The 25,316-nt window shown below is 28.0% G+C and overlaps 1 protein-coding gene across 1 annotated transcript; it reads left to right on the top strand.

The window, feature by feature from the left end:
- The first annotated feature begins 15,715 nt into the window (after positions 1 to 15,715).
- Positions 15,716 to 23,685, top strand: LOC123293421 (glycine receptor subunit alpha-3). Its single transcript, XM_044874239.1, has 12 exons — positions 15,716 to 15,827; positions 16,899 to 17,043; positions 19,084 to 19,166; positions 19,230 to 19,373; positions 20,115 to 20,197; positions 21,281 to 21,415; positions 21,597 to 21,697; positions 22,079 to 22,239; positions 22,650 to 22,768; positions 22,868 to 22,870; positions 23,237 to 23,328; positions 23,512 to 23,685. Exons 1-12 carry the CDS (start codon positions 15,757 to 15,759, stop codon positions 23,683 to 23,685), a joined length of 1,311 nt encoding a protein of 436 aa, XP_044730174.1. The 5' UTR covers positions 15,716 to 15,756.
- The last annotated feature ends 1,631 nt before the right edge of the window (positions 23,686 to 25,316 follow it).

Raw genomic sequence — 25,316 nt, 5'->3', positions numbered from 1 at the left:
CTGGAAATTAAAACTTAGCAACGTAGACGGTAACATCTTTGTTGTTTCTACATTAGTCTATAAGATTACGACGCAAATATATTAGGCTTTTAAAATTAAATTACTAAGTTCAAAACTGTTTAAAAATCCCCATGAAAAATCCAATGAATTATCAATCAAAATTCATTTTAGTTGAATACGAATTGTTAAAGAAATTTTGAGATTGGAGAAAAGTGCAGAATCCGTTTTTATCCGATATATAACACGTTTTTTGTGTAATTTCCATCAAATCCCCCAACTTCTGTCTTTCAGACTTAAAATCTGATCTTAAAAACGGTAAAAAAATTTCAGATCTAAAAATAATAAAAAGAGATTGTGCATTTAACTACATGTTCAAAAAATTGAGCCATATTCTTAAAAACATTCTTCGACACAATAAGATTAGTATGGTGCGATAAAAATTTCTGAATACTAATCTCTTAATTCAAGCGTAAATTTACCCAATAATTATTGTCTTTTTGTGTATTCATGTCGATTAAATTTCTTCTTGTTTTTATAATTAGAATAAACGTTAAATGAAAAAAAGTAAAAAGCAATATTAAATAAATTTGTTATTATCAGCCTTAAAGAAACTGCTATCAAAATATTAAAAAAAAAAAAGATTAATGAGGTTTAATGTTGAACTTGTACAAACCATTTTTATATAAATATATATTATAGCATAAAAAAAAATGTTAATTAAATAAATTAAAAACAAAAAATATCAAATTAAAAAAAAAGAAACTCATATCTGAATATTTTATCGTGGGGAGTTTAAACCTCACTAATGTAAATCTATCTAAAAGTTATTTAGAAAATTTAAACAGCTAGATGTAAAAATTTTCATTTTCGTTGTATGGGCTCCTATATTTTTTTATTTTTAATAAAATTATATTGCAATATTTATTCTGAATTTTGAAAAGTCAAATAGAAGCATTTGTGATTTATCTTTTAACAACTAAACACGAAATTTATTAATCCTTAATTAATGTCCAGTTTTTTTGAGAACACATTTATAACTTATTCCAAAAGAAAGTTTCATGTTTTAGGCATCAAATTTAAATCGAATGAGAACATTTTTGGGACAAGAATCAAAATTGAAAAATAAACAACATCAAGGAGTGGAAAAATGAATAAATTTATAGATAAACATATTTAAACTAAAATCTGACCTTATGGCACCAAAACAAACATCAGGTGTATCGCTGCGTGAAATTGCATCGTGTTCTAAGATGTCTAGAGTTTCTTTAAACGTTATAAATGTGTTCATTTTAGTAGCGTACGTTTTGAAGACTGATGTTTGTTATGTGCAGAATTTTGTATTATTATTTTTAAAGGTTCATAGTCTCACATGAAAAGTAGAATTTCTGTTTCACGTTTATTAAGAAATGATCCCTTACAAGTGTGTCATTTTTACGCATTTTACCTGCGTAATTCGGTATAATTTTACACATTTAACTTGTATAATTCGAGACAGTAACGTAATATATTTTGCGTGTGTGTAGTTTTTAAGTAACTACACCGAATTACACTCCTAAAAAATGTAAAAATAACACAATAGGATGGATAGGATTGTATTGTGGTACTAAAAGATCAAAGTGCCATAGACACGTTTCTTTTTAAAATGAAATCGATTTTGTGATTACGGTAATTATATTTTTAAATAGCTATTCTAATCTACGTTTTATGTTAAAGATTATTAGATAAAATGAAAAAGATGTGTACAACTTCAGAGGTATAATAGCTATTCACAAATGGATATAATCCATATGAAAATAGTATTTCGATGCATGGTTCTAATAATAGAGAGTTAGAAATATCAGATTCAATTTGACTTCAACCATCGATATACATAGACATAATTTGATCAAATCTACTGTTTAATCTTTTCGGAGGTGTATATTTTATACCACTGGTAGACAATCAGTTTGTATATATCGATCGTGCAAGCTAAATTTATACATCTTAACCTACTTTGAATAATCTTGAAATAAAATCTAGATAAAATATGAACATTATGGTTCTCCAAAATGTGAGATTTTGTACTACAAATATTTTCTTTACAAAAAATTAAGTTAATTTCAAAAATTTGTTTCTTAAAATACTATTTATGTACGTCTGAGAAAACTAGTTTAACACTAGTTAAGGGTTAATTTTGTGATGATTCGACATATTTCGAGATTTTTTTTTACTAGCCACGATTAGAAAATATGATCACGAGCATTTTGAGTAGATGATAAATTAACAAATGATTCACTATATAAAATTTTTATCTAGTTGCATGTGAAATTAATTGATTAATTAATTATAATTAGGCAAAACACATTTAGAGTTTGTTATTTGAAAATTAATATTAAAAGAAAAACAGTCAGTGCTTCCTAAATACAAAAATACAAAAAAAAAAAAAAAAAATGAATGATTGCTTTAGAATTACGATATTTAATTACTTATCAATATTTCAATTAAATTTTACTTAGTTCTTTGATGGATAATAAAAATTTTGTACTTGGGGCCTAAATTTAAAAACGTGTGTAAAAAATAAGGTGCATTTTTAATTTAAGAATTTTCGTGATATTTTTATTAAATTATCTTCTTTTATAATCTATTATATAAATAATTTCTAAAAAATATTTTATTCATGTCAAACCTCGACAGTCTGGTACAAATATGTAGACAATATATTAATATATATTTTTCATAAAACACGAAGAAAATACCCTAAACTTATTTTTATCGTAGTAAATTTTAATATCTATTTTATTTTTGAATAAAATATTTTTCAGGAGGATTAATTAATTATTGTAGAAACATGTGTGAATTATTTTTTTGGTGATTTTCAATTGATTCTTGAAAAAGGTATAATTTATTTCTTTTAAAATTTCAATCAGTTTGCTAGTAAAACCAAAAAAGTAAAGAAAAAGCTGAACGTAGTCATATTGTCATATTCGTCTATTTTAATGAGAGTATCGATTTCGAAGGGAATCTTAGAAAGTCTACATGTTCGTAAATAAACTGAAATTATTCCCCAGTGCCTCGATGCAAAATGTAACTTTTTAAGTCCACGTTCGACTTCTATCATAATATAATGACTTCTTAAAGTTACGACATCTTGAATTCCGCGTTAGAATCGTTTGCGGTCACCATTTTGAAAAATTTGCTTATTTCAGATTTATTGCGTAAAATTGAAACATTTGGTAAATATTTTATTCTCAAGACCAATAAATAATTTGAAAATTGCAATTAAAAAATAATATATACATTTTCTATATTTTTTTCTGATAGTAAAGTAGTTTGCAAACTTGATAAATTTTTTTATTTTTAGCACGTAAAATTTTATAAAGAAAAAAATTACACAACGTATTTTAAAAATTTAGAAATACTTATTTTTTAAATGAAATGTATAATTTTCTCAGTTTTACCTTAATCAATTGATTTTTGTTTGCATTTTAAAAACAATATTAATTTTAATAGAAATGTTTAAATAAAAATAAGTCTATTAAAATTAAATTTTTTTTGTGTGCTCTAAATTAGGTTGTTCATTGTAATAAAATGGAACCCATATTCATAGCAATATTAATATGTTATTTTAATTTTAAACAACAATATTATAACAATAAAAAATAAGGTAAAAAATTATTTAACAAAAACTACTGTATTTATTAATAAAAAAAAAAAAAAAAACAAAAGTTATGCTAAATAGATTTAGAATATTTTATGAAATTACTCATTTATTGGTTCTTATCAATAAGAAGAGATTTTAGTAGCGTTTTTTTAATGTAAAAAAGAAATGAAACTGAAATCTAAATAAATTTTCAATGTATTTATGAGAATGAATATTTTTTCTTAGATTTGCCTTTTTTCAAATAATTTCATTAGTAGTAGTATCGACAGGAACACGACTGCTTGAAAGACTATGTATTGTATAAACCAATCATACTTTTTTTACAACCGATATCGTTAGAATGTTCCTGTGCTGTTTAAATGTCATCATTGTGCTTCATCTAAAGATTGGTTCAACGATTCCATAATGTTCTTAATTTTTTTCCTTGTAATAATTAAATTTAACGCTATTCGTTATTATTAAAATGAAGAACAATAAAACAAAAATATTTTAATATTGCTACGTAGGATTATTCATGAAGGGAATTTGCGACTATGTGGATCCATTTATTATGCGCTACGTAATAGTGTAGTACTGGGTGTTTATCTAAAAATTGCATCCGAGGCCTTTACCTTTATTATCAATCAACCAAAAAAAAAAATTAAATTCCTTGTTTTTAAAAATAACTCTACTAGATTTTAGATATTATAGAATATACTTTTAAAATATAAAATTAGCCGTTTTCGATGGTTATACACCCGACTATTCTATGCAATCTAAAACGAATAATATTCACAGTTATGAATTAATTTTAATCGATTTTTTCCCTTTGTCTCTTTGATTAATTTCCTAATAATTTCTTAATTTCAATTTTCTAATATTGTTTTCCAGGTTTTTAATGTTGCCTTTTTTATTGCTTTACAAGAAGAGGTTACTAGAAGAGGAAACTCTCCTATCTCTCTATCTATCTATATATATAAAAATGTTATGTTCGTTTGTGTATTGTTTATGGACTCAAAAAGTGTTGCATCGATTGAGCTCAAATTTTTACACGATGTACAACCTGCTTCGAGGATGGTTTCTATCTACACTTAACCCCCGGAGGGGGGAAGAATGGGGAGGGGTGGAAGTGAGGATAAAATTTTGTATACGGAAAACCCATGTTGAAAATTATTTAGAACAAATAATGTGATATATAATATTTACGGAAGATAATTCTAATTATTATTCTCACAAACAATCTGTTAGGAATGTCTCTTTATTAATAGAAAATCTAAATGTATATTTTATCGTTGTAAAGTTCAATCTGTCAAAAATTGGCAAACCATTGAAGATAGAAAATTTTTTTAACAGTTTTCTAAAGCAAATGCAGTATAAAAAATTTTCTTACAAAATCAAATACCATGGCTGTTAGGGTATCAAATAATGGAGCATGATGTGTACATTACAAAACTTTTATCCCGATGTAAGGAGATATGGGGGAGGGGTGAATGTGGGGGATGAATGATCGAATATTTTCAAATATACCCAAGTCTGATGCAAAATAAAAGGGCATGATGTGTACATTAAAAAACTGTTAGTTACATGAAAATCAGTTCAGGCATTTAAAAGTTGTGAACTCTTTTATCGGAGGTTTATCAAATTTTATAAAATTTTCTGGATACTTCTAATCTATTTTCATGCAACCATAATGCCCTACAGCGAAGCGGGGCACAGCTAGTTTAGTAATACATACCTAAACTTTTTCGACAGTATATAAAGCAGATTTCTGGATACTTCTAGCAATGTGGAGGATGACAAACTATTTTTTCAGAAAGTAAAGTGTTTTTGGCAACAACTTACCAATAAAGGTAAGTAAAAAATTCAATATATTATGCTGGTTTTCCACTAAACTGAAAGTTAGAGTTTTTGTTGAAACATACAAGCAAAATTGAAACTCTAATGGTAATTACATTGCCAGTCTTCAAAAAGTTTGTAAAAAGTTCTAGTTTTGTTTTTTTTGACACGACTTTCTGTTTTGTTTTTGTTTGCCCGCTTAGTGGAAAATCGGCTTTATTGTACTTTCTAACGAATTTCGCAATAGCCTTTAAGTAAGCAACCGTAGTACATTAATTGAGTCTAGGTGTCTTTCAAAAATTGCACCCCATTTTATCGATGGACTCTTTCCAAATTTTCAAAATAAAAACTTTCTTGGGTGAATATTTTATAAGATAATGAACTTCCGTATTTTTGCCTTTGTATTAAACTTTAAACTCAAATCCGTGATCGAATTATGTATTTCCAGACTCAAATGTTATTATTGAGATATTTTTTAACCATATTAAAAATTAGATTTATTGGATTTGTACTTGAACCCAACAAAAATGTTCATTTAAGGTCTGTCCAAATACTGGGATCAAGGTATTTGCTGTTTTGTAGGTGATTGTTACTTATAATAACCTGTTAATTAACTGCGATTAAACTATTAAAATATCAAAAAATATTAAAACATTTTGGTTATTAATATTCAGTTAATTAATCAGTTAATATCCGTATATCAGTGTGCTAATGATATACTAAAGTAAAGTCAGTGTATGATATACTAAAATTTAAGTATTTCTTAGTGAACTTGAACTTAATTCGATATTGATGATAAAGATTCTTCTCTAGGCATAATTTTAGCAGCCATTATTATACTTACTTTTGCGAATTTTGTTTACGCAAGTGTTATACAAACGATAAACATCTTTTAAAATGGTTTTCGTTCTATTATTTTTGTAAAAACATTTTTAAATTTTCGTAAAATAATAATTGTAGAGTAAATACATGAAAATGGACGCAAATTTAATGGCATAAGGTATATAGTTACTAACCCCTAGAGCAAGCTTCATATTTTTTAGCAGCTTTACTTTCTCTAAATATCAAAAGATGTTACTGAAAGATTGTATGACTAGTAATTGATTGATCATTATATAAAGTGCCTTTGACTTTTAATATAAATTTTCACATGACTTAATTTACAAAATCCACTTAACGCATGGAAATGTATACAGATCGTTTTCAAAAGTTTTTCTAATAGAGAATCAATGTTAAATAAATTATCAAAATATTTACGTTTAACTCAAAAACGAAAAGAGATATCAAGTTGACATAGCGTGGCTATGACGTAAAAAGTGAGGTCGAGTACGTAAATGAGCTGGGTCCGTAGGACCGATCTTGTAAATCCGTTAGAGATAGAACAAAAGTTTAAATGTAAAAAATGTACATTATAAAATAAACAACTTTTGTTTGAAACATTTTTTCGTAAACATCACTGTTTACCTGTGAGGGCGCAAATTGTATAGTTTCTGTTGTATGGGAATTTCAGTTATGTATATGTATGTATGATATGTATGTATGTAATGTACAAGTGCAATCAACACTGTCTATACATGGTATTTCAACAATTAACTCAGTCAATTATTTGTTTTCACTTATTTATTTGTTTATTAAGCATTGTGAATAGTTATTATAGTAAATAATATTTAACATTGATTCTCTTTTAGCAATGCTTTTCAAGACAATCCGTATACAAAATTTTGTTTATTAGCTACTCTAACCACAACACGGATGATATTATCAGAGATTCATATAATAATTATAAATTAATGGGAAAAAAATTTGGTTTTTAATACTCATGCAACTTTCGTGTCTCGTTAAATATTTGTTTATTTACCCGAAAAAATTGACAATGATCATCTTTAAAATCGGCTCAATTTGAAAAAGGCCTTACGGAAAAAGGTAATTTAATAGAGTGTTCTTAGACATGTGCGAGCTTAGGGTTCCGTATCCAAAAATTTGTCAGGGCTTTTTTAAATTTTACAAATTTCATTAATAAAATTTGAATTTAAGCTTCTAGCTTGACAAAAAAATTTGTATTTTAATAGTTTTAGTTTCTTTATTTTACTAATTTCAAGTTGGATTAGTCAACTATCGAAATTTAAGAAAAATGTTATGTATTTAGACAATAGAACAATAGCATTTTCTGTCTTTTTAAAAAAAATCGATTTTGTTCATTCTAATCGGTTACTACTGGGGGAATAAAGAAGAATTGATAAAAGAAACAAAAATTAATGTTAAGATCTCGGAAATATTTAAAAAGAGGCACAAAAATATCGTTAAAATGTTATAAAATTAGCGACGTATTATAGCGATGAATATATGGATACCAAAACTTAACATATTTCTCGATAAACAAATAGGAAAAGATTACGATTAGCTATAAGAGCAAGACATAACATCATGGCTAAAATACGTATTTAAAATACAAAAGAAATATAGACTTTTGGACAGATTTGAACTTATAGGTCTAGTAGGTTGTTATAAATTCCTATTAATAAAGCACATTTTACGAATATGTAGTTTATTTCTTCTCATATGTTTGCATAAAAATGATCCGATTTCAAAAAAGCTGGAGCATTTTGCATCCTTCATTTCAGTTTGTATATATAGAGGTTAAAAATGAGTTTATTTGTGTGACACATTTTTTAATATTATTGATAATAAATAATATATGAATATTCTAAAAAGAAGAAAAAAGAAAATCAGATGACGAGTATTCTTTATAATCTGCTTATATTCTTTTCTATAACTTTTTTTTTCTCATCTATCGTTGCACATTAATTCTCACTCGAGCACGATCAGAAATATAAGCATATTTTCAAGTGTATTTGAAAACCACTTGAATTCACCACAGAGACGTTTCAGCAGAATACTGTATAATGGTATAGGTAGATATATAAAAAGAAATTATATTACAAGTCTCAATTTCGATTAAGTACATTTTGATGAGAAAAAATTGTGTACCTATAAATATACAAACAATGTAAACATGTAAATTATATTACCTATTAACTTTAGTATGTAAAAGATTCGGATGATGCCTTCCTTGCTTATCCACATTCTTAATGATTTTATATTCTCTGCACCTATATAATATAATCTATACAGAATGTCTCTAAAAGTTCGCCTACAGGTAAAGTTAGTTAAGTGAAAGTACCTGGACGATCGAGCTTCGCTCGGTATTTTTTGAATTAAAAAGACACAAATTTAAGAGCCGTTTAAAATGTCACCACACAAATACCAATTTGAATGTCCCGGTAATATACTTTATTTCGTTAAATACGATAAACACCAATAGATGTCAGGAAGAGTCATATTTTGCATTTTGTTTCTGTTTTTCCTGAAATCACGGATAAAACTTAAATATTTTTTTAAACGAAACCTAGCTAGATCGATTTTTTGCCCCAAAAAAACCTCTGCATACCAATTTTCAAGAAAATATTTGGAGCTGTTTCCGAGATTGGTGATATAAAGATACATATACAAGAATTGCTCGTTTAAATATATTAAATATTGTCCATTTTGTATTATTTTGCATTCCTTAACAAATCACTATTCCGATATTTTTTCAAAAAAGAAGAAAAATTAACCTCTTACAATGCTCCCCTTCTTAGTCAAAAGATGTGTACGCCCGAGCTTAATTACCCTTAAAATAAAAGGTTATAACTTTCTCCGTTTATATTTACATTCGTTAAATGTAATCCGTGATGTGTATTAATAATTTAACCGGAATCTTTGTAGGTATTATGATATATACCTTACGAATATATACTGCTTTGGCTGGTAAGGAAAAATTCGTCTCGCTAACTAAAAACAATAGTTAATCTCCATATGATTTAGAAAATGAAAATTAGTGGTAATCTGATTAGGTAAGAGTGACGCCCCGATTAGGCTAATCGGATCAAAATTAATCCTGTCCAAGCATACCTAACCTAGCCATTACTAAGTCAGATTTGCCATAATTAGTTAACGAGGACCTTTCGATAGCGGAGCAAGATCTATTTTATTTTATTATTTATTTCATACAGAGTTTTAGTAGGTACATATTTCAAGTGTTTCTTGAATATATGAACGAACTGCGCGCTTACCTTTTGTTATTACTTATCTTAATCCTGGATCTAGATTTGTAATGATCCAAGGCTCGCAAGTACTTAAAATTCTACTATCTTATATTAGACGATTTGTTTTCGAATTTTTTATTTTTCTTACCTCGTCTTCGACACAGTCTTAACATCCTTAACATGCATATATAATAATTCTTTTTATATATATAACATATTATTATATTATATATACATTGTGTTTTAAGTACTTGAATCTGGCTATTAGCAATTGTAAAGTCTATTGATGATAGTCCTTCAATAGTTTGTAGTATAAAAAAAATCAATAGAGTACTTGATAAAAAAATTGTGTACTCATCATATTGAATATTGAACAATAAATAATTACGTCACAAATAGGTACACAATATTTTAAATATATATAGGTAAAGACTTAATAAATTTGTACTTACTAAAAGAGAAGAAAAACTAAATTTAGATAGAAATAAAGCTGCTAGAAAATAAATTAAAAAGTGACAAGAGTGGGTAGTGACAGTGGAAAACTTTATTCAATAATAAATACGAAGAATTTCTTAATAATTTCTCTACTAGTTCATGTGGCTTTTAAACTCCAGCTGAAAGTTGTTAATTATTGTTTATTTAGGGAAAAGAAATTTAGAAAAGTCGTAGAGAGAAAATTTACTAAATTCGACAAAAGGAAGGCACTCAAGAAGTTTCAAATATGTATTAATCATTTAACAAAAAAGGTACTATCGCGCGGACTATTGGACTATTAATTGTTGCACAAGCATATGTAGGTACAAAAGTTATTTTGGTGAAAATAATAGGACACCTTTTTAATCAAATACTCAGGAAAATCAAATCAACTTTTCCAAAGTATTTTTGAAACGAGCGAATAGACGTTTAAAAAATTGTTCTAAAACTCAGATCACGGGATTGATTACTTCTTTGAAATATTTTCTAAAAAGTTTTCCGACCTCCTTTCCATACAATGCGACTCATTATTGTGAAGCTTTCTTAATTGTGGTTTATTTTAAAAGCTCTTTTAGTTTGAAGGGGTTAAGTAGCCTTAAGGTATACAAATACAATATGATCTAATGATGTATATAAAAATCAGAATGATAAGAATTTCCATTGAATGGGAACACAGAGAATAAATAACGCAAGTATTCTTTTAATGATATAATTAACTATTTCTATTTGTTTTTTGACTAAATTAGATGATGGTCCCAGTCGTTTTATATTTTGGAATTTTTTTCATTTCGAATTTCAAAAACCAAGGCACATATCGAATAATTGTGTTCTTATTTTTCGTCTACATGAAATTATAATTAAATTCATCATCAAATTGAAAATAAGATAAAAACAATTTCAACCCTAAATTTACCCTGCTCTTACATCCCTTATATGGACGGAGACACTTGGTTTTTTTCTTTTCTATGCCATTGCTTATATGTTTACTTGCCATTAAAGGTTTTTTTAAAATTTGTTTTCATTCATTCCAAGTGAAAATTATCAAAAACTTTCTAAATATGTCGTTTTTTGAGATTACTCCATTAGAGTCAATGTATTTTATAACGATTTTCACTGAATTTTTTCTTAAAATTTGCACGGATACCTAAGCTGAAATTTTAACTATTCTTTGAGTAAAAATCTACCTATAAAAAATGAGCCTTTAAATCAAACATTGTTGTCATTCTCTTACATCCTTAACGATTGTAATTCCTAAATACTTTACTGTTCCATATATCATCCTGTATGACTAAAGGTAAGATATGCAAATAATTAAAAAATTTTCTACTTGTATCATTTAAAGATTGTCGTTTTATTTATATTTATTATATTCCTTTTATGTTAGATCCGTCCCATCTGTATAATGTATACCGTAGACGAGAGTATACCGCACACGGTATGTTACATTTCTGTAGAATACGCTTTCCCATCTGTATAATGTATACCGTGGACGAGACTATACCGCACACGGTATATTTCATTTGCTTCAAATAAGCCTTCAATCTATATTGTGTATACCGTGGACGAGACTATACCGCACACGGTATAAGGGTTCGACGGCATAAAGAGTATACCGTGAAAAAGTATACCGTGCACGGTATAAGGGCCCCACGGTATAAAAGGGCAAAAAAAATTTCATACCGCGTCTAAATAGACCGTATACGGTATACCGTGGACGGTCTAGACCGTATACGGGATACCGTCTATACGGTATACCGTCTATACGGTATACCGTCTATACGGTATACCGTCTATACGGTATACCGACTATACGGTATACCGTCTATACGGTATACCGTCTACGGTATACCGTTATACGGTATACCGTTATACGGTATACCGTCTATACGGTATACCGTCTATACGGTATACCGTCTATACGGTATACCGTCTACGGTCTAGACCGTCCACAGTATACCGTATAAACGGATTCAAAAAAATAAAATTTCATCTTTTAAAAAGGGCGGCTAATCAGACAGGGCCTAGGGCGGCTAATCAGACAGGGCCTAGGGCGGCAAAATACTTAATCCGCCACTGGATCCGACAAACTTGAGTAAATATTTGTGATTGTAACTAAAAATTTATGAATGCACGAAGTCTCTGTAAAAAATTAAACTCAAGATTTGCTAAAAGATGGTATTTTCAAGAAAGGAAAGCAATACCTAGGCCCAAGTAATTCGCTACGGTTTGCACAGCTTTCTACGAAACTAGTAGGTAAGTAATACGAAAAGTTTATGAGTGAGTCTTCATTGCTCGTTACTTATCGAGTCGGAATATGTATACTATCTATTCCGAAAAAATCATCATTTAATAAATATGTCGCGTTTTTCTATGGTGGACTCTCGGGCCATATTTAAAAGTATTGTAGAGTCAAGGAGGTCGGATTACTTCATGTTTCGGATTATAGAGTATGCTGATTATTCAGGCTCTAGTGTATTTCAAAGGAACATATATTCTCGAGAGATTTAATCTTCTGTTCGTACATTCAAAGATGATCCGGATGGTATACATTTCGTATCGAAGTGGGCTTAAGATCAATCATATCAGTTCAGAAAAATTGAACAATATTTTTAAGACGTGATAATTTTGCAAATGAAGCTTTAATTAATTTGAGAAATCGATTTCTAGTTCAGTAGTAATTAATTCACTTATAAAAATGACTCATTAGAATATTATTCACTTACCTCTTTTTATACCATGTGTATATGAAATATATCAAGGTATACTAAGTTTAGTCCCAAGTTTGTAACGCCTATAAATATTGATGCTACGAACAAAATTTTGGTATAGGTATTCCTAAAATCACCTAATTATAGTTCCGGTTGTCTACCTGTCCGTTTGGAAGCAGGATAACTAAAAAACGAAGAGGGATATCAAGCTGAAATTTTTATAGTGTACTCAAGACGTAAAAAGTGATGTTAATTTCGTGAACGAGCAACAAAGGTCAAGGTGTTGGGACCCAATCACATGGATCTTGTAAACCGTTAGAGTTAGAACAAAAGTTTAAATGTAAAAAATGTTCTTTATAAAAAATGAACAACTTTTGTTTGAAAATTGTTTCGTAAAGATCACTGTTACCCGCGAGAACAAGTGATTAAGAAAAAACTTTGTTATCCACTATCTCCAAAACTTTAAATGGGAGTTGAAAATTTGCAGATAGCTTCAAGTAGTGGTCTTGTGAAACATGTTCGAAAAACGAAAAAAATTTCTAGAAAATACTTTCGAAAATTTTTGAAATTAAACTAAATAAACCATAATTGTGTTAATTTTTAAAACTCTTCTATTTTATAAAAAAATAATGCAAGCACTGACATTCAACCCTTTCTATACATGGTATTTCAACAATTAACTCAATCAATAGTTTGTTTTCTCTTGTTTATCTATCAAGAGATACAAATTGATTGAAATATGTAAATAAATGTTCAAGTTGAACCAATATATTTTAATTAATGTATATTTATTGAATAATTTTTATATTTTCAAACGCCTACGTTATTAGTTGCCGAAAACGATTCCCACTTGATACTGATGCTGTAGTAGTATCTATCAGGCACTAGTCAAATTAATTGCATAAATTACCATTTTTATCATAAACCATATTAGACCATGATAAACCTTTAGAAATTATTACGTGGCCCAGTTATGTTATAAAAGAATCGATCTGCTACCGAACAATTTTTCGAAGATCTTTGATAGATAATAGTAATTAGTGGCTTAATTTTTATTTAAATTAAATGTTTACTCTAACATTTTTTCTCTCATACATGGAGTTTGGAAAATTTGTTTTTGTCCTGAAGCTTAAAATTTATGGATATTTGTTTTTTGGTTATTCTAATAGAAAAATCATTGAATATTTCAAATGCAAAAACAAAATGGAAATTTTCTTAACGTTTCAACCGAACATTAAACACTGTCTAAATAACATCGACGATGAACATAATGTTTAGTAGACTTTTCACCAAACAACCTTGAAAATTTTTACCTAGAAATAAAATGTTTGTAATTAGAATGAGTGATATCTGTAACAAAAAACTATTTAGAACAAAACAAAAAGTAAAAATTTATAGATGAAAAATGAAAATGAAAATAATAATTACATATAAAAAAATGACGATGACCTAGTAAAAAGAAGGTAACAATAATATGAGTAATAATTATTGAGCTTGAGAGAACTTCAACGTAATAATTGCTGTTGTATATATAAATATAAACCTTTCAAACGGAAAAGTGGATACAATAAGATACTGATGACAAGAAGATGGTGTAATGCGCGAAGAATATCTATCTTTTTGAGTATCTGATATCGAATATGTTTGTGGAAATGGATACAATTTTTACTAGTGATATTTTACATTCACTATACATGCTAAAAATTCACATATGTATAATTCATTTTATTTATCTATACAGATAAAATGCTTGTCCTGAATGACTAATTGACTGACTGACCGATCAACGCACAGAATCCGATAAGAAAGCATTTTCCAAAGTTCAACACCCTAAGGGGGTGAAAAACGGCAGCAAAGTTTGTATGGGATAACGAGATTCCTTGGTCCAATCTACTTCCAATTTTGCATAAACATTTGTTAATAGAATTGATGGATGGGGTGCTTCGTATTTTATTGAAACTCATTGCTTAACGGGGTTAAAAAGGGGTAGAAAATTATGTTGGGGGTGATTTGCATCGAAGTTGATATTCGTCATTTTTGAATTAAATCCTTAACCGATTTTAAAAATTAGTTTACATTAAGAGTTACATTATCAACGATGGTATCTGATGATATCCGAATAATTGTCTTAAGTGAATTATAAAATGAAATACAATATAAAATGAAAGTATGAAAATCTCTTAAAAGTATGAAAACAAGGAATTATTTTCATCTGAAATTGTCATGATAAGTAAAATCGTCCTTACAGTCGGGGGACCTCTAAGATTAAACAGTTTTCCACAGGACCGATAAGAGGTTGCCCGACTGTAATGACGATTTTACTTAACAATTTCAAATGCAAATAATTCCTTGTTTTCATACTTTTAAGAGCGCGATTCGGTAATTGTCGGGGTTTTAGTTTTCGAACTTTATTTGATTTATAAATGATAAAAAAAATTGTCAAACAAAACAAGAAAAGTTGAAAATTTATTAACATCGTTCAATGTATTTATTGAATCACTTTTTTTTAGTGAATGTTACACTTTTATAGTGAAGTTAACATTCACTAGAAAAATGTACTTAGGTATAATCATATATTTTCTTTTACAGTAAAGGTCTATTTATTGTCATCGTTATAAGTGGTATATAGATCGCTATTTCTTTTTCTTCACATAATTTTCTTGCCTTCTAACTTCAGCAACCTAGTTCTTTATGAGATTCCTTAAAGGATACTTCGTTGATCCTAGAGTAATGTTTTACTTTCATCATTTACCTATTCATTTAAATTTTTTACTAATATTTTTTTGAAAGATTATTACTTATTTAAATTAAATAATAATAAAAAATAACTAAATAAAAGTTAACAATGCGCTGATATTATTTAATTTTTTTAAAATAAAATCGATAAATTAGTTAACTGTATATTTTTGTAAAGAAACATGAAGATATGATTAATAATATTATAATAAAAAATTTAAAAAAATAGATTAAATTTAGTAATTAATACAAATATAATTAAATTTAAAAATTTGAGTAAATTAATTTTTTTTCTAAAATGAGTGTTTGGAAAATTTTTGTTATTACATATTTTTTTATTCAAGAATCGACATGTTCCGGTGAATATCAGTAAGTACTTAATAACATCTTACGATAGTTTTTCTTCTCTCTAAGCACCAAGCCACTTTTCATGGCTTTAATAGATATCTTTAAATGGACTTCACTGAACTTTTTGCTCGTATTTTTATGTGATAAAGTCAACTTTCGCAGGTGCTTAAAATAATTATAAGCAGATTAAAACATTGAATTTAAAATGTATTTTGGAATATTGAATAATTGAATTTTATAATTGAATATTGAAAAATCGAATTTTATAATTCATAAATTATACGAATGATTAAGGCTTGATTTTAAGAAAATTTTCTTTATAAAATAGATGAAGGCTTATTGGCTGTGTATTTTAAAATTATTTTTTTAATATACAGGGTGTTCAGAAAACATAAAACGTATCAAAATTGTACCTTTTTTCAATGGTACACTCTGCGTATTATTTTATTTTCAGATTCTAGGATCAAAATAAAAGTGCGTTTCAATAAGGCTTACCTCACGGTTTTGGAAATATTCTGTATTTACTGAAAATGTAGATTTAACGTATTCATTCTCAAAGCTTTTATCCATTTTTCAAACAAAATTCAACTTGGAGTCTAATAATATTTGATTTTCAGATCCTATGATAAAAGGTTCTAAAATAAAAGTATTTTTCCTTAATTTTCTTAAAATCAAGGAGTTTAGTCTTAATCTTTCGTGTCGAATTACCCTGTATCGAAAAGAAAAGGAAAACAGAGATTAATATATAAAAATTATAGATCTTTAGAATGAAGTAATCTCTAATTTCTTCTCACGATTTTATTAAAAGATTTTGAAAGGTTTACCGTTATTCTTGGAAACTTATGAATTTATTTTCTGGAGGAAAGGAACACATTCTTGATAATGGCCATTTTTGAGTTTTCCAAAAATAAAAACCTGAATTTTCCAAAAATAAAAATATAGTATTTTGATAAAATACTTCATTATATAAAAATACGTAACAGAATCTTTAGTGCAGCACCAATAGATATTCATTGACTATGAAAAGAGATTTGGCTTTGGAACGATTATATATTTGGTGAATTACTTACGTTCTGTTTTGTTGAATAACAGAGTCAGTTTAACATTTGGAGATCTCTTACCGGAAGATCCAAAATCCTACGATAAAATGAGACCTCCTAAAAAAGTAGGTCAACCAACAATTGTTTATTTTCATGTTACTGTCATGGGCTTAGATTCAATAGATGAAACGTCTATGGTAAGTTTTTAATTTTTGAATATTTATTTCTTAGTAGATATCTTCTCGTAGAACTATTTCGCAAACGATGCAAAGACTCATTATCGATACCAAGTGTATTCTGTATTTTCAATATTAATTATTTTAACCTTCGGCGTAAAAAGATAGGTTTGTTTAAAAAATAATTTAATGGGAAGTGTTCTTAGGTATGTTTCAACAAAATTAGTTCAGTTAGGGGATAGCTACAAAAAAAAGCTGCATGTATCAGAATTTTTAAAATTTCCCTTGTTTCCATTCAGTTTTCCGAAGAATTACTCAATACTTTTACCTTTTATAAAAACTTACTTTTATTTTCGGCAGAAATTTCGACGTTTGAATCTTTCCTGATCTTAAATTTTAGTTCTTAAATATCAAAACTCTTAAGCGGACAAAAAATTGTAAAAATAAAATTATATATTTTCATTTCAATATTTCACGGATAAGCTTTGAAAGGACTTAAGATATTGAAAAACGTTTCGAGACAGTTGACAATTTTTTTTTTTAATCAACAGAAAAGCTTTATTTTTTCTACAAAATAAATAAAATTAATACAAATAATTGTTGTGTAATTAAATTGTATTAACAATAGGTAGTAGTCAGAGGATGAGATTAAGGTGTACTTAATTGATAATTTTTAATTAAAGAAATGTTAATTGTAGCTTTACACTATTGTTAAAAATAATATTGTTAGTACAAGTATTTTGTAACATAGAATTTTCTTTATTATTTCTACACTAAGTCGCTGGGACACTCGATTGTGTTACCTATCACAGAAAATTTTTAGTTGTAGCACTTTCACAGGTTTTGAATCACATTTTAACCGCACTGAATAAATTGATATTATTATTATATATTATTTCTCCAGCATCTACTTAATTCCCTTATCAAATTCTGTGATTCATCCTTCATTTTCGAACTTATCATGTTGGCTTCTAGCGAAAAATAGACTCACGGTCTAAAAATTTACCGCTCTTTTAGTAAAAATAATTTGTAATTGAATTTTTGACTCAACTACACAATTACTTAAGTTTAATAAATATAGTGGGAGCGCAAATAAATGCTCTGTACATATTAAGAATCTATATAGTACGACATTTATTTGCGCTTCCACCATAATTATATACATTTATTATACATATAAAAATATATGTTTTAATGGTAAATCAAGAAATTCAATTATATGGCGATTTTAATAGCGTTGCCATTTTTAGATAGTACCAAGCCTAAACGATATATACCAAACAAAGTTTGGTAATATTTCTTTCATGAGTTCTCGAGATGTTGGCGATATTTCTACTACGAGTTCTCGAGGGTTAATGATACAACTTGCTCTTCTACTAAGATAAAACACCCTGTTGTAGTCACAATTCAATCGTATACTCCACGAATTATTTAGCTTCGGATTGCCCTTGTATACAAATTTCCCAGATTTGCGAAAATATAATAGTCGTTCTACTTAAATAGTGTTTATTTATTTTAAGTTCATATCAATTAGTTTCTCCAGCTTTCAGATTCATCAGCCTGAACTTTGATATTTGACTAGACTTTAGATAAAACGAAATACTTGTATAAGATACTCACCAGACCGGTGTGTGTGGAATTCCATGATGCGGTACCCATGGCTAAAAATAGATTAGAGAAATAATTTATAAGTGATGAAAATCAACAGTAATTTACTTTTTATTTATAGGCAATTTTATTAAAGATATGATATACAAATTTCATACTGAACAAAATTAAATCTTGATATTATTTTCCTAGCCTGATTCCTAATCGTTACATTTTTAGACCGTGACTCTATTTTTCGTCATTAGCCAGCACGATAAGTTTTAAAATGAGGGGTTAAAATCATGGAAATTGATAAAGAAATAAGGAAGATTGTGTGACAGAAAAACAGACTAGAAAAATAATATATATAAGATATGCCTAATAAAAGCTATTGGTTCCTAAACACACTTGCATTACACCTAGCTTTTTAAGTTTCTATCTCTATAGATCATTACAATACTTGTTGTATTTTAGACGTATGCTGCTGACATATTTTTCGCACAAACTTGGAAAGATTATAGATTACGTCTTCCTGAAAATATGACATCAGAATATAGGTAAGAGATTTCACATTTTTTTTCGAAAACAAACACAAATATAATTCGTTAATTTTCTCAAAGGTTATTAGAAGTTGATTGGTTAAAAAATATGTGGAGACCAGATTCATATTTTAAAAATGCTAAATCGGTTACATTTCAAACTATGACTATACCAAATCATTATTTATGGTTATATAAAGATAAGACAATTTTATATATGGTTAAGTAAGTGTTAATATTTTATACCATCTTGATTTTCGAGTGCTAAATTCGTAGTGGTAGATGTTCACTTGTTACAAAATAATAGTCTAACAATTGTTCGTGAGATTCAACTTATAATTAATGCCGGCGGGGAAAACAGATATGGAGACAAACTTTTGACTTTGGTCGATTTTTAGGTCGACCAGATGAAAAGAAAATCTTGTAGCTACCAAAAAGTGATACCCTGATTGCTTTTCAAATTGGCAATATTGGTTTTTCACGATTGATTTTCCTGTTTCACGATTGCTAATGGATATTAAGGTAGCCGAGCATATTCACTTTCGGTACGAAGCTCAGTAATACGCTTCTTTTCTATTAAAGTACTTAATCACTAAATTTTGAAATTTACAAACAAGCAAGTGTACATTTATTTGGAATTATCCCTAAGTTTAAAATTTTTAAAACATTCCGTGAAATATTACTAGAGAGGAGTATTTTGTTTTAAGCAAAATTAACGTTTTTAAGTTTCAATATTTGTGGCCAGTTTAGCAAAACATGATCGTCCTGTCTATTCTATTTATTCGGGTTCGATTCCCGTTAATTGTGGATAATTTTTTCACGTTTCTATTATCCTTTCATGGTTTTACCAATCATAATGTTGGATTGGAGTCAATACCAAAATAACACAATGTAATATTTGTAGGAATGTTTTTTTTAAGTTTAACTTTTTTGTTTATTACTAAATTTTTTTCCCTAAATTTATAGGCTAACTTTAAAATTATCATGCGCCATGAATTTTATAATTTATCCTCATGATACCCAAGAATGTAAATTGCAAATGGAAAGTTGTAAGTACACATATTATATACTTTATAATAAATTGCATTAAGGGAAGGTAGCTCAAAACGGGTAAGCTAAGCGCGAAGGTAAAAAAAAAACTAAAATTCGCATTATATGATAGGTTGCTTTACTTCGTTTACTAAAAGTGTTATGTTGGTTTGAGTATTGCTTATGAACTCAAAAAGTTCTGCATCGATTGAGCTCAAATTTTTACATGATATACAACCTTCTTCAAGGATATTTTTATCTATATTTAACCCCCAGGGGTGGAAGTGGGGATGAAATTTTGTATATGGGAATCCAATGTAAATAATTTTATAGACAAATGCATAAACGTTTTCTTCAATATGAACATTACTAGGGTTTTTTTTTCATGTGATTTATAATACAGTGCAACCTCGATATAACGAATCTGAAGGGAACCAGTAAATATTCGTGAGGTTAAGTTGGTCTAAAATTCGTTATAAAGAGGAAAAGTGTCGGAACCTCTCGCGACATGAATTACATACTATGGAGTATACTAACTGTCATATATTGGTGGGACTTTATACGTTATATAAAGGTTTTGAATTGACGAATTTCGTTATTTAGAGGTATTTAAATTTTTTATGTAGTTGAAAATTCGTTATAACGAGACTGTTCGCAAAAAATATTCGTAATGTAGAGGTATATTTTATATTGACTCTTATGGACAATTCAAGGGGATTGCGAAAAATTTGTTAAATCGAGGAATTCGTTATATTGAGGTTCGTTATATTAAGGTTGCACTGTATTTAGACGGATTTTTTAATATAACTGAGGCTACGTTTGTAAACAGCTTCCGTTTTGGATGGGTTACTCGTTTCGAACTACCTTCCCTTACGTCTACACAGGGAATTTTCAAATTCACTAGAATTCTTATGAAATAATTTGTGTTAAAAAGTAATACCTTTTCTAAAATTGATTCAAATGTATCTCTGCATCATGTACAGTTTTATGGCTGGAGCAGAATTTATAATTGACTAGAATTTTTTAAATGATACCCCTTTTATTTCTATCAATTCATATCAAATTTTTCAATTCAAATTAACAAAATCTTTCATTTTCCTTAGTATCTCATACAACAGATGATTTAATTTTTCAATGGGATCCTGATGTTCCTTTAGTGGTTGATGAAAATATTGAACTTCCTCAATTACAGTTAGTGAAAAATTATACAGCTGACTGTACACAAGTTTATTCAACAGGTTTGTTAATTTTTGTCCGATATTTAATCAAAATTTAAAGAAAATTTACCCTTGTAATTTATTTATTTATTTTCTTTTTTCTTTTTTTAATGTCGCTTTTATTTATTATTATTATTAATTAATTTTACTTATTTATTTCTTTTACGTAGGTACAAATTAATTGGGTCAATTCTTTTCGTAGGTAATTTTACATGCCTAGAAGTCATATTCGTTTTGAAAAGACGTTTGGGTTATTATTTATTTCATACGTATATACCTACCTGTCTCATTGTTATAATGTCGGTAAGTAACTTGTTATTTTTCTTCTTAGCTATTTTCACTTGACAAGTTAGAAATAGCACTTTGTTTGGGCGTACCTACCCAGCTTTCGAGCCAGAGATGGACAAAACAGAAACTTTTGGCCTAGATGTAGGCAAATCAGAAATTTTTTGTCCAAAAATATCATAAGTTCAATAGTATTTTGAAATAAACACATACTAAGCCCAAAAAATGTATGGTAAGTCTAAATCCAGGGGAGGTAGCTGCCCTAATCGGCCTTCTCCCCTCCCCTCTAGAATGCCCTCTTCTTCACTTTGCTACATGTTTCTAAGCTAATCTGATTTGTAATCAGTTCAAGGAAGTTATACATCATAATTCAATTTCATCTTTGTATATTGTTTATAGTGGGTGTCTTTTTGGATTAAACCAGAAGCGGCTCCAGCCAGAGTTACTCTAGGAGTGACTTCTCTCTTAACACTCTCAACACAACATGCGAAATCACAAGCATCACTTCCACCTGTTTCCTATTTGAAAGCTGTGGATGCATTTATGTCTGTTTGTACAATGTAAGTTAACTGCATTAGTAAGACGTTAAGACGTTCTCCTTAAGATATTTCCAGCAAGGTATTTGCAATTCCTATACTAAAACTTTGGTAAAACTCACTTTTCGAGAGAGTTTAACGAATTTTTTTCACAGACTAAGAATAAGGCTTATTATTAAATCTCAAGTTTCAGACATTTTATCGTTTAAAACATGAGATAATTAATGCCTTATGTCCCAATTTTCACAATTTACATAATATCTCGAAAACAAAACTGTAACTTCGGATTCTCACAGTTAAAATTATTCTGAGCCAGTGAAAAAAATGGCAAAATCTATCGACAAGTGCTTTCATCCCCTGAAAATACCTTAATGAAACATTGCCTTTTCTAATAAATTGACCATAATTTATTTATTTAAACATTATTACAACAGATTCGTCTTTATGGCACTAATGGAATATTGTTTAGTTAATATTGTTTTGGGTGATAATGATAGTCCGGCAAATAAAGAAAAAGATAGAAAATCTGCGTTGGCAGCAGCCGCAGCCGCTGGTATGTATCATTAATTTATAAGATATTATATTTCGTCTCATATTTTATTTTTATTCATTTTTTCCTCAACACATGATGAATTTTTTGGGTGAATTATAGCAGGTAATGAAAGTTTTTTAAAGTTTCAAATATGTGGTACTTGTACTGCAAACCATGACCACTTCTTTCCTATTGTCTATGATTTTTGAGACACCGGTTGTTCTAAAATTATTTGGTCTTATACTTGACTTCTAGAAAATTCAAACATTAAATTTCTGTCTCAAGCAAGACAATAATTACGGTGAGGACGAAACCATCACCAATTTCTTGCATCATACTCTATTTTCTTAGTTAGTGAAAAGTCGTTTTAATTGACCAAAAATCTTGTTTTTTGGCCTCTAGAAGAAAGCTTGTGGTCACTTACATTTAAATAAGATTTTTTTGATAGTACTGGAGGCATCTTTTTAATTTATAAAATGATTTTTCTAGCGGCACCAGCGAGGCCGACGACTTTATCAGCTTTAGATGGAGATGGTCCAAGAGCACCAACAGATCCAAAAATTTTTGAACTTGCTTCAAAGGTAATTTAATTTTAAATTAGTCTACATAAATTAATATTTTAACGAAATTTCCTTCTTGAACTTTTGAGATAAATTTTTATGAAATATCTTTCTCGGCATATTTTACCGTTTTCGGAGATTTTTGAACATATATAATTAATATGATATGTATTTTGGCATTAATAATGTATATTATTTTTTCAGGAAAATTCCTTGTTATTGTTAAATCGTCAACCAAAAATCAAGCCAAAATTAAGCAGAGCTGATCGAAATCGTAACAGAGCCATTAATATTGATAGGTTTTCTCGAGTATTTTTTCCGTTTTTATTCGCTGTTTTAAATGGTACTTATTGGGTTATGTTTGCAGAATACATATAAAAAGAATTTTTTTTCTGATATGAGTTTACAATTTAAACAAAATAATTATAAAAAAAAAAACTTACTCCCGTTGTCATCAAGGACACTTAAAAATTTTAATTAATAATACGTGAGGGATTTGCTATTAATTAATTGCTATTTAAAAATGAATAAAATATATTTAAAAATAAGTGGCCACTTACAATTCCTTCATAATTATAAAATATATAGGTATCTTATAACTTATTTAAAACAAAGATGGATTTTTTTTGCACAAGACTGTCTCTAGACAAGGTGCTAAACGTCGAATGAATATGTGTAGGTATATACAAATGACGAACTGAAATGTTTCTTTTCGATTTTCGCATCTAATAGCATTGTGTCTATATCTTTCAGTTAATCGATCTGAAGTTTTGTGCACACGTAATTTCTCTTATGTAAGCTGGAACTTCTAGGAGAGATTTTTTTAAGGTCATAGTTATTGAAAATTAGCTCAAGTGCAATCCCTTTCAAGAAAAGAATCGAATTACCAAAACCTAGTTACATAATTATGTTACTTTTTTACCTAGCAAAAAAAAAAAGTTTTTGATAGCTCCATCGTTATGAACGTAGTATTTCAAATATTTTATGGCAATTATTTTTAATTTTAACTTAAAGTTGTTCAGAAAAAAAAAAACACCATTAACTTATAATTTTGAGAAATTGTTCTTGAAGATATTAAGAAAACACAATTAAATTTTTAAAAAGATTGTCTGAAAAGTTTTTCAGAAAATAACCGTAAATTAACATTAATTCTTCTGGGGCTCTTAATTTTACATTTTATTTAACACTGTTTTTAACATTTAACATTGCTAAAAATGCAAAAACTTTTTTGTTTTTAATCTATCATATAAAAAATAATTTAAGCTTTAATTTTTTATTTAAAAAAAAAAAAGAACGTTTACTGAAAATTACAATTAATATTTAGGAAAAACTACAAGAAAAATCGTTATTTAATTAATTCCCATAAAAACTATCGTTAATTTACAGTAACTAAAAAACTTGTGACTTCTTTATATGTTTAAGAAAGATTTCTCAAAATTTTGAGTTAATGGTGTTTTTTTTCCCGTAGCGTCTCAACAATCTTAATAAAAATGGCACATTCAACAAACCTTCAAACTAGAGAAAATATTTGTATATTGAATTATGTTTGTAAACTGTTGTGTGACTTTTTAAAAAATATATTTATTTATCCATCATAAGATACGCCCGTTGCACATCGCACACTGAAATGCACGATTAAAATTCAGACTTAACAATAGATTAAATTAAAAAAATAGATATAATTATAGACACATTTGGATTAAGTATTAAAATTTAGAAAAATAAAATAAACGGCTCCAAAGTAATGAATCCCTTAGTAGGTTTCGATTACGATATAGGTAAATGCAGATTTTTCTTAAAAATAAGTTCACCGATAATTTCACATTTTTCTAACGGAGATTTTTGTTATTTTATTAAGCTTTATATTCTTATTTATATAATAAACTTTAAGCTTTGTATAATATTTATTCTAAATTGTTTTTATTTCTAAAAAAACGCAAATCTAATCAACTTAGTAAGAAAATACACAATAGCATTAAATTAAAAGCTATTGTATTCTCTAAGAACTT

This window comes from Chrysoperla carnea, chromosome 2 (genome assembly GCF_905475395.1).
Source record: "Chrysoperla carnea chromosome 2, inChrCarn1.1, whole genome shotgun sequence".
Taxonomy (NCBI): Eukaryota; Metazoa; Arthropoda; class Insecta; order Neuroptera; family Chrysopidae; genus Chrysoperla; species Chrysoperla carnea.
The sequence above is the reverse complement of the archived record's forward strand: the minus strand, read 5'-3'. Positions and strand labels throughout refer to the sequence as shown.

Bases quoted from the DNA above. Each gene is read 5' to 3' on its own strand.
- LOC123293421 (XM_044874239.1), top strand. From the start codon at position 15,757: ATGAGTGTTTGGAAAATTTTTGTTATTACATATTTTTTTATTCAAGAA. The intron at 22,240-22,649 runs GTAAGTTAACTG...TTATTACAACAG, and splicing joins TTTATGTCTGTTTGTACAAT to ATTCGTCTTTATGGCACTAA. The intron at 23,329-23,511 runs GTAATTTAATTT...TTATTTTTTCAG, and splicing joins TTTTTGAACTTGCTTCAAAG to GAAAATTCCTTGTTATTGTT.